The sequence below is a fragment of the Engraulis encrasicolus genome, chromosome 21 (genome assembly GCF_034702125.1).
Source record: "Engraulis encrasicolus isolate BLACKSEA-1 chromosome 21, IST_EnEncr_1.0, whole genome shotgun sequence".
NCBI lineage: Eukaryota > Metazoa > Chordata > Actinopteri > Clupeiformes > Engraulidae > Engraulis > Engraulis encrasicolus.
The window spans coordinates 22738948-22749672 of NC_085877.1; the positions used below are offsets into that span (position 1 = coordinate 22738948).

Sequence of the window (10725 nt, forward strand, 5' to 3'; positions counted from 1 at the left end):
AATGTGAGACCGGAATAATTTAGTCTGGCCCCGATGAACAATACCTCCAAAGATTGTTGATGAGAACAACCTGTTGTTTTTTCAAACCGTGCCGGCACTCTGACCAATCGGTGATCTTTGCCGTTGATGTGCTTTCCCAACGGTGTTGCGAGGTTCGTCGTCACTCCCTCAAAACCCCGCCCGCTTTGATTCAAAACAAATCGCTGCGTTGTGATTGGTTTTGCCTGACTCAGGGCACAGCGTTCAAACGTTCTTAGATCCGAGGCCAGACTCACTCCCTAGCTGAAAAACGTTGGCGTCCAGCGGGTGGCGCTGGTTTACCAGGCTACTAAATCTGGGGACCTGGGTTTGAGTCCGAACCAAGCTCATTTTGCGATCTTTCCCCGCCACACTCTTTTAATACGTTCCTGTCTCTGAAATTGTTCTATCTAAAGGCCCAAAAGACCCCCACCAAAAAAAACTTTAAAAAAGACAACCAAGCAGATACCACAGAGAACAGTTGCAATGGTAAGTCATAAGAACACTAGAGCTATCCAAATAGCTTTTTAAAGCTTTTGTGCCGCATGCGTTTCAATGCTATGTGTGTCTTCAACCGAGTCTGCACTTATCTCTCTCTCCGGAAAGACCTATTAAGTAGACCGCATGTCTACTCAATCCTTAGGGTTCCCATTGTCCTTTCCCATCCCCTTCCAAAGAAAACGGACCATTGTGTATTGTGAATTGTTGTACTACCTCATTCTCAATGACGTCTTTCAGATCATCGATTTCCTTGTACATGCCCTCCACTTCTCTCCCCAGCCTCTCGGCGAGGTCGTAGCTGGGTAGAAAGTTGTCATACTCCCTCTTGATCATGTACGTCGCCTCAGCCTGGTGAAGATGATGACATGGATAACAATTTATTTTAGCATTCACATTCTATTTAGCCACTAATGCAGACCTAATTACTGTCTAAGTGACTTATAAAACATGTGTTAAACAAAATCAGGGGGCTATTGGGGTGTTACTTATTACGATCATATCTTACGATCATATCAATACTACAGGCCTTACTGACAAAGAACAAGAAATTTGTCAACACAAAATAATTAGTGGCTAATATGTACTCTTCACAACACTAAGAGAAGAACACCCCAACATAACCACGACAAAAATAGAGATTACAACAAAGAATGTCCAGTTTGAGTAAACCTTATGAAAACAAGACTCTGACACAGTTCAGTGTAATGCAATGACCAGCGATATTTTTCAGTCATGCTGATGCCCACAGGATATAGCCTACCATTAATGACCAAACAAAGCAAGAGAACCAGCAGGTCCAGGAATGGTTATAAGGCAAAGTGGCAAATGGTGGTACATAAAGGCATGACATTTGACAAATAAAAGGTGGCTTACAGTCGATATGCTGTATCTGAAGGTACAGGAGTTAAACTATAGCCTACCACATAATTTCAGCGAAAGCGCATAGTAAAATGACTTGAAAAATGACGTTAAACGGCGTTTTTAAGTTTGTTTACCCCAATGTAGAAAAAAGGGCTTTTATTATAACTCTTCAACCTTGACTCGGAGGAGAGTACTTTGGATTCAGTCATTTTTCTATGATTAACCAGATGCACCCCTTCCACCTGGAGAGAAGACTTTGTGCGCTCGCTATCCTTTTCCTTTTGCGCATACAGCACAGCAGTATCGTAAGCTGCGTGTTTTTTTAATGAATCAAACCCCTTGTCATGAAGAGTTTACGCGTTGCAAACATTCCAGTCTCACATTCTCACACCATAACAAACAGCTGTCAACACTATGCTAGCTTGTCATTTTTAGCTAGTTCGCTTGTACATTTCCAAACTGAGTTTGAGTTCATGTCACCATGAAACTTGCAGGAAAGTGCTAGGTGTCTAAAACGAACAACAATTTTGTTACATTCAAATTAACATATCATGCATTAATCAACATATGTTTGAAATGTCAGTGTCCCACACCAGTTTTGTGACAGCTGCTGCTCAGCACAGCACACGTCATCTAGCGTAGTTCTAGCCATGCTAGCTGAAGGGATAACTTATTGCTAGTTCGCCAAACCTTTATGTCATCGGATTTCCGCGTTAGTTTGGAGATTTTTGTCATCAAGTCCTCCTTTTCCAGCTTGCCAGAACTGGCGAGCACTTCTGTCACAAACGAGGACATGCTCGCGGCAGTTTAACCAAGCAAAACGTTAACAAAAAATAAAGGAGCAAATTTACGAACTGTTTTCGCCCGCGTAGTCTTTTGCTTCTTCTTCTGGCTACTTTCAGAGCACGAGTCAAATCCGTAAGTTTGTGCAACACCACCATGTGGCATGGAGTAGGCATACAATCTACGCTCAAGCAAAGAACTGAGTCCAATCACAGCCGGTTTACTAACCAGAACCTCTCTGGTCCAATTCATGTAATGGTATGGGTGCATCCAGGTGACAAGGGGGACAAAGGGGCCAATTGTCCGGGGCCCAGAGAGATTGGGGGCCCATAATTGGGTTCCATTACATGAAATGTATTGGGTGAGGGGCCCTTTCACAGGGCTCTGTGCATCCGAAGATGACTTTAGAGCTGACTTTCTGCTGGCAGTGTCAATATAAGACACAAACCTGAAAGACTTGGTGAGGAAGGAGTCTATTGATCTATTTATCAAAAGACTATAATTAAGTGATAATCCATTTCAATGCTTAGGGAAGTTAATGGATCTGTCACCTTTACAAAACCGTATTTGACTGTAACCGCATACTGCGTGTGGCCTACAAAGAGGCATTCTGAACATGTTGCATGGTCCAATATTGCAGTCATTTCATGCAACATTTTCAGCCCAATCCAGACTGGGGCTAGGCCTTGGCTACAGCTAGAGTAGCATAGAGTAGAGTAGAGTAAAGTATAATTTATTGATCCCGAGGGAAATTAAGGTGTCAAGACACAAAGACATCGCACACAACATTTCACATACATTCACATATATTACATATATTCACAAGGCCAGATCTCTCTATCCCACTCACACTCACACACACACACACACATACACACACACACACACACACACACACACACACACACACACATACACACGAGCCGTATCGCACGGGATGCGTTGTGTTTCCACAAAATTAAAATAGCTTAATCTATAAGGTAATGGTGCCGTCACAATAAAGCCCCATTTTTCGTGGTTGGGCCACACTTCTGCGGCCAATGCATTTGAATGGACTGTCCGACTCGTGGTGTTTAGCCTATTTAGGCCTACGATTGATGGACCTGTCAATCTTCCAGGAAAATGTGAGGAAGAAGCGGAGTGTAGAGAAGCGAACATTGCATTGGAAAACATACTGTCCAGCTTAATTTGTTTTAGCCTATTTCACAGTGTGATGGAGCATACATGCTATAATGTAGCCTATCCCTTCATTAATAATCTTTCCCTAATCAGTTTTCTGTCGGAATTGGGCCATCAATCGTAAATCAACCACGAGTCGGACAGCCCATTCAAATGCATTGGCCGCGGAAGTGTGGCCCAACCACGAAAAACGGGGCTTTATCGTGACGGCACGACGAACGTTATAGATTATTGATCGGCGATTCGTGGCCACGTGACGATATAGCGTGCGATACAGTTGCACACACACACACACACACATACACACACAAACACACACACACTTCTGTGAGGTCGCCCAGTCTGACATACTGGGGCCGTTCTGTGAGGTAGTCTGTATCCAGGTCACAAGCGCTGTCTCCACTCCCATCTGCTACAGTTTGTCTCTCAACAAGAGTGGCTGGATGGTTTTGAAGGCACTGGAGAAATCAAAGAACATGATTCTCACATCTAGTTGAATGGTTGTTGGTTTTGTCTTCTGTGATGGAGTGTCCACCATCAAGGTTGGCTGTGCTCTGACTGCTAAGAAGCCTGGCTCTTTGGCCATAGGCGGACTTTCTATTAGGCAAACCTAGGCAATTGCCTGGAGCCCCAACCAAATCTGGGGCCCCCTACTGTCACACCAGTCATGGTAAATGCACTAAAACGGAGGCTTGATCTCAATTTGTCCCTTATGTAAAGCAATTGAAGATATAGGCCTATATGAGATAAATCACTAAAAAAGCACCGAAACGCAGAATGCTATGTCTGTATGATGACTTTTGAGGGGCCCATATTTGTATTTCGCCTAAGGCCCCAAAATGGCTAGATCCGCCCCTGTGCAGTCCTACGTATAATAGGTCCTACTTTGAAGCTGGGCATGGTTAACAGCAGGGCTCTGGAGGTTTCACCTGAGTTGTAAAATATATGAGTTACACAATGTATAAAAAAATCCAACAATTGGCAGATTTTACTTACTGGAGTAGGCCTACTGATAGACTCTCCCCTGTTCCCTCGGGATGCAAGTTGTGCTTCCCCCTTGCATGGGCACCGCAGACAAGGCATTTCGTGGCGTTGTGGTGTCAGACTATTTCCCAGCAGGCCTACAGCCTCAACTGATGTTGAAAAGTACATCACTACAAACCTCACCACCATTTTTCAATAAGCACTTCAACAAATAGTGTACACAGAAAATACACAATTTTTATTCATCTTAGGAAAACAGAGCACATTCAATACTCCAAAGTCATTCACATAAAGTATGCTGGAAGATAAGGCAGCGGGAATGAACACACAATGTGAAATTTACCGTAACATATTGAATTACTATCCAATGTTTCCACCTGTGATTTACATGACAAGGTCATCCTGCACACACCCAGACTCACAGCAAACTCCATACAGTAGGCAGACATGCTACGCGTGAGGTAAAAGTCCACTATGTGAGGCTTCAGGAAGGAGTTTTTCTTTTTGTAACGCTCCATGCCAAGCGCTCTGCTGCACTGTCTCAGTCATAATTGAGCACTGAGATTGGATTTGGCTTGAAAAATGATTTAGGGGAATAAATGTGTGCCCTCATCAAGTGCTCTCCATTTTTACAATCAGGAGAGCATAAAACACATACAATGCGAAAAATAATAATATCAGTAATTCTTGAGGAATATACTTGTTATGCATTACGTTAATTAGCAGGTAACAACAGCCTTAAAAACTAACAGATTTCCTGCGTGAAAATACTGAAATAGATTAGAAAAACATGTAGGCTACTGTATCATTACAAACATAACACCAATAAACACTATTACAGTATGCAGTAGATTAACACTGTACATGGACGGTGACTAGGCAGTCATGTTCTAGGATGGGAAGGTTGCGGGTTCAAATCCTGTACTTGTGGGAAGTAGAAATATGGCGTAGAAGAATCTTGTAGGCTCTCCTAAACCGTTGTACATGGCTGACATGGTCCCATTGCTCAAGGGACTGTATCCAACACACACTGTATCCACATAATAAATATGTAATCTAACTGAAAACCGCTTTCCATAGGCCTACTCATATCTGCTAAGTGTAATGCCAGCATCACTAATGATCAGACAGTGAACAAAGCATTTGAGCAAAACATTTGAGTAAAAGTAATAGACTGGAAAAGACTGGCAGTGATTGTCTTGGCGTTGCTTACACTATGTCTGGCTCTTTTGTGAGAAAACATTTAAAAAACGCAACGCAACAGTATTTTCAATACTATTAAGGTCCTTTTCAACATGTTTCTGTTGGTAAACAAAGCAAAACACAAAAAAATCAATCTATATTTGTATTTTTAGAAGTATTTTTCTTGTGGCTCTCCTCTTCTAGAACTATTGGTCACTTTGAACATGTTCCTGTAGTGAAAAAAGCATGCACACACAAAACGCAAAACCACAAATAATAAACCTATGCAAAATAATAACATGTTTTAGTAGCCTACTCAGTTCTGCATGTTTCTCCTCATCGAGACAAACACGAGGCATGTGGGGTAGCTCAGGTGTGTTGATGAAAACTAAACAAAACAAACAAAAAAATAAAAAATGAAACAAAAAACACACAAACACCATTATGTACTTGATTTTCCTTTTATCCTTCTTCTGCCCTCATCCAGAGACAAACACCAGGCGTGCGGAGTAGCTAAGGTCGGCCAGGTAGAGCAGCAGATTCAGTCCGCTGAGCACCGACACCCCCACCAGCTTGTCCCAAGGGCACATGCCCGACCTCATACTGGCACAGTAGCTTGGCCGGTGCGCCTGGCCGCTGTAGCGGCTATCGAACTGGTACACGGGCCAGATGATGGTGGCCGTCAGGTACATTGCCACGGCCAGGAAGGAGTAGACGGACAGGAAGCGGGAGAAGGGGAAGGGCAGCAGGCCCGTGCACTCGCCCACGCACAGCACCACGATGGCCGCCGACAGAGCGAAGCAGATGCAGTAGACTGCCAGGCACCACTTGAGCGCCGGGTAGCGGTCGTACGACACCGGGTCGCTGATGAACACGAAGATGACGCACGCCACGAAGGTCTCGCACACCTTCAGCAGGCCCGGCGTGGTGGCCATGTAGCCCGCCACCTCGCCGGGCCGCGCCCGGGCCAGACTCACCTCCACCAGGTACGCCACCGTGGCCAGGCAGGAGAAGACGCAGGCGGCGATGCGGTGGTCCCGCACCTCACATTACAAATACAAGAAAAAAATAATATCAATAATAATTCTGAACAAGTGTACTTCTTATGCATTACATTAACTTGCAGGCAACCACAGCCTTAAACAAAAACAAATCTTGCAGAAAAACACTGCAATAGATAAAAAAAAACATGTACTGTATCATCGCAAATATAGCACTAGTAAACACTACTACATAGAAGTATTACATCCATTATGTCTTCTTATTGAATTAAGTCATTCCTTTTCCTTTAGTTTCAGACATGTAAAAGTTTTGTCCATCGAAACATGTCAGGTAAAGGATAAAACTTTGACGCGTCTGATAAAAAAGAAAATGAACGGCCTCAAGCATTACAGTATCCAGTAGTACAGTGGTTCCCAACCTTTTTCTTCAAGGACCCATATTTTTATTATTGTAAGCTTTGGTGACCCAACCGCTCGAGCGCCTGCACAAGAGATATTCACATGATACTCTGTTTCCTGCGAAAACTCATTTTAGTTATCATTTTATTCCTCAATTCTTCTTCGGTAAAATATAGAATAAATGTTTAATGTAGCCCTTACATATGGTATTAAAATTAAACCCCTTAAAATTAAGAGGGCTTCGCAACCCCCTGTGGATCTTTGGCGACCCATAGGTTGGGTCCCGACCCATAGGTTGGGAACCACTGCAGTAGTACGTTAACACTGCACCTACCTCGCCCTTCCGATCGTAGCCGCTCAGGTAGCTGAGAGGAAAAGCGATGGAGGCGAACAGGCACAGCAGCGAGGCGTAGGCTGCGAAGGTGATGGGGAAGTTGGTCCAGGAGACCGGGGTGCGCGTCTGCAGGCCGAACATCTCCACCAGGAGGACCAGCAAGGTGCCGGCGAAGCTGAAGCTCCAGCAGAAGATGTAGATGCCACCACCGTCGCCCAGTTGCCCGCCGTGGGACGCCACACTAAACGCCACGCACGTGCACAGCAGCGCCGCCACGCGCGCCCACAGCAAGCGGTTAGTGTGGTGGAGCACCACGATAGGCATGATGATGATGGGTGGGTGTGGGTGGGTGGCTGGTTGGGGGGGGGGGCAATAGAAGTTACACCCACGCACCTAGGTCAGTAGGTTTGTGACAGTGAACGAGACGGCGGGATTTGAGATTCACTCTGTTTGTATCCGTCTCATGAAAAACTTCATGAGCAGCAAACTTTGTATATAAAAACAATGTTTACTGCTCTAGCCTGTGCCGATGGCTGCAGACCCCTTTCTTGTCAAAACGGCTGCTGGCAAATGGCAAATATCTTGAGGGTCATCAAGGACGTGGGCTCCTGTCTGCTTGCAAGATGCTTCAAAAAAGGCCTGCAATGAGAGAATAAAAGCAGGATTTAATATTACTATTAGTGCACACAGTACTGTAGACATTCGAATTATTACTGCAACATTTCATAGCAAGTAGCTTTCTTCAAGCTTCAAATAAGCGTTCATTCAGTCGTTTCAGTGGTTCATCATCAACTTCTTAGATGGGGGAAAGTTGTAAGGCAATTCTGGGTGAATTCACTGGGCTGCCTACCATGTGCTATAACTGATTAACCAGTTAATCAGTTAACCAGTTAACCATCGGTATGGAAAACACACACACACACACACACACACACACACACACACACACACACACACACACACACACACACACACACACACACACACACACAGAGAGAGAGAGAGAGAGAGAGAGAGAGAGAGAGAGAGAGAGAGAGAGAGAGAGAGAGAGAGAGAGAGAGAGAGAGAGAGAGAGAGAGAGAGAGAGAGAGAGAGAGAGAGAGAGAGAGAGAGAGAAAGACAGATCTTCCAGTAAGGACCAGTAGGCCACAATGTTAAAAATGACTTTATAATTAAGTACATTTTTTCACACAAACAATAGTATACAACCAGTTAGCTATTTGAATGTAAGGCTATTTCACAACAGTCAAACACGGAGTCACTCTGCCCTGCTTGCTTGCTAGAACTTGCAGGTAGCACTTTTTACTCAGTGCCAGGCCCACCATCATCATCATCATCATCATCATCATCATCATTTCCTGTCAGGTTGTAAAACACAGGCATTCAATTTCCACATGATTCCTTAACTGATTCCTCGCCTGTTTTGACAGTCCTAAAATTACAATATAATTTTTGTAGAAAACTCGTACATGTATATATACTGCATAAAAAACAAAATGTCTTTAAATATTCACTTTTGGTAGGCCTACGGTATGATAACATGTAAGACTCATCTTGTACAGTTGTACAAAACTGAAAAGAGTATTGGACTAAGGCGTAGCCTAGGTGCACCTAAAAATTGAATTCTCTGTACTGAGTAAGAAGTACAGTTGCGAAGAGCATCTGGCTTCTTATTGCTTGTACAGTATCCGTCACCTCAGCTGGTCGACACAGCCCTTCCGTTTCCTCCCTGAACAACGGTTAAAGAGCTGTGATGAATATTTCACACAGACAGGAAGTTGAAAGCGTTGACAAGAGGCCACCACATTTACCCAAGTCACAATTGTGTCGCACACACTAGTCACACAGTCACAGTGATGACATAAATCACAAAGTGTCTGTGATGATTCTCATTCCTGCTGCTCATACCGCTGCAGTTTTAAGCATATACACATAATTTTGGAGATTGACAAACAGAGTGATAAACAAAAAGAAGCACAGTTGTTTCTAATCTGTGACTGAAATCTTGAGGTTTAACCTAGTCTAGTGGTCTTACGTTTCTCCAATAACACTAATCAAATCTGCCCAGTGGCCATGTGATTCTGTTATTAGGCCCAGGCTTGTGTCTGCACTCCCAGCAGAAGGGCCGCTGACAGCTTTGACTGGGCCCAGGACAAAGTCTGAAAGCCCCCCCCCCCCCTCCATGTACTGCATACCCAATCCCCCCCCCCCCCCCCCCCCCCCCCCCCTGGGCCCAAGACAACTCACCCCTTTGCCCCACCCCCTCTCTGCTACCATGGTGCACACAGCCTGCTTGCTTCCTGTGTGGTGCTGATGGTTTTCACATTTAAATGTCTTCTGAAAGTACAGTGTGGTTGCCAAAGTGGGTTGAACATCTCTGTGGCTTTTAAGGTTTAGAGGCCGGTTACACCGTTCACTAGCCGGTTTCACCAAAAACACACCATGAGGTTTACGGTGCATCTGTGCATTAAGCCTAACATAATTCCTTTTAATATTTTGAATAGAACAACCCCAATACTGTAAATAAGAACGTTCAAACTCATAACAGGCCTTCCAAATGAATGAGAACATGATCTATTTAAAGTCATGGAATGCAGGACCAGGCTGCTACTATCATTTACGCACAAACTGTTGAATAGGTTTTTGCATTTGGATATTATTAGGCCTACATTAAAATGCACAAGTGAATGTTAAAAATGAAACTGAAGCCGTAATGTCCACAATTGGAGAAGTTAGTCACCTATCCTTGAGAAGCAGAATAGAACAGTGACGCACATACAGTAGGCCTATGCCATCGCCTGTGCCGGCATCATTACGCACCAGTCGAATTAAAATCATATTTGAGCGGAGGTTCCTTGGTAAGTCAAATGGAAAGACTTTATACACATTACGTAATGTCAAAAAAACGAGAGGAATTTGGGCGACTGCCTTTCTCAAGACTCTCTCCTCGTCAGAGTTTCCCCCTCCTTGTACAGTACCGTTATAGGCTACTTCGAAAATGTTCGTTGACTGATAATCCAACATGCGTAAAAACATATTGAGTTGTATTTTGGCAAGTATCTTGACACCAGCAAACTCACCTTTTTGTAACAGCTGACTCCTGTTTCTAGGATTTATCCGCACTTTATTCCTTTAGTCTCGGCACGCTTGTTGCATCGTAGGGAGTGACTCTCTCTTCCTCCTCGGACCAAGCATGTCCCCACGCCCAGTTATAACCAAATTAGGTATTGCATTTACCTTCCAAGTCCCTCCGCTGGAGCGATGCGACCGTGTTTGCTTGGTCCATAATGAGTTCGAATATGCGCTGGAGGGAAATTAACCCTATGCCAAGCAGCATGATGTACATTTTATTTTATTTGAGCACAAAAGTTTAGTCTTCCCTGAGCCATCATCCATTCGTTTTTTCAGGGATCTTTCTTGAATGAGCTTTAAGCTCTTTTTCAACAATGGCCGGCCTAATAGGCCAGACAAATAGTCTAAACA

General features: G+C 44.1%; 2 protein-coding genes across 3 annotated transcripts in view; both read right to left on the bottom strand.

Moving 5' to 3' along the window:
* The window catches only part of zw10 (zw10 kinetochore protein), a 17314-nt gene extending 15061 nt beyond the window's left edge, over positions 1-2253 (bottom strand). For both annotated transcript variants that reach the window (XM_063186377.1, XM_063186376.1), the window contains exons 1-2: positions 2071-2253; positions 733-867 (exon numbers count right to left, since the gene is read on the bottom strand). In XM_063186377.1, coding sequence (XP_063042447.1) covers positions 733-867; positions 2071-2175 — 240 coding nt within the window. In that variant the 5' untranslated portion in view covers positions 2176-2253. The remainder of the gene's footprint in view (positions 1-732; positions 868-2070) is intronic.
* Positions 2254-4543: 2290 nt separating this feature from the next.
* On the bottom strand, positions 4544-10411 carry myadma (myeloid associated differentiation marker a). Its single transcript, XM_063187120.1, has 3 exons — positions 10323-10411; positions 7243-7881; positions 4544-6551 (listed from the first exon to the last, which is right to left on the bottom strand). The coding sequence occupies exons 2-3, from the start codon at positions 7564-7566 to the stop codon at positions 5988-5990; spliced, it is 888 nt and encodes a 295-aa protein (XP_063043190.1). The 5' UTR covers positions 7567-7881; positions 10323-10411; the 3' UTR covers positions 4544-5987.
* Between the last annotated feature and the right edge of the window lie 314 nt (positions 10412-10725).

Excerpts from the sequence above, each read along its gene's own strand:
- myadma (XM_063187120.1), bottom strand. The coding sequence starts at position 7,566 with ATGCCTATCGTGGTGCTCCACCACACTAACCGCTTGCTGTGGGCGCGC. Across the intron at positions 6,552-7,242 it reads GCTACGATCGGAAGGGCGAG|GTGCGGGACCACCGCATCGC; the intron begins GTAGGTGCAGTG and ends TTGTAATGTGAG.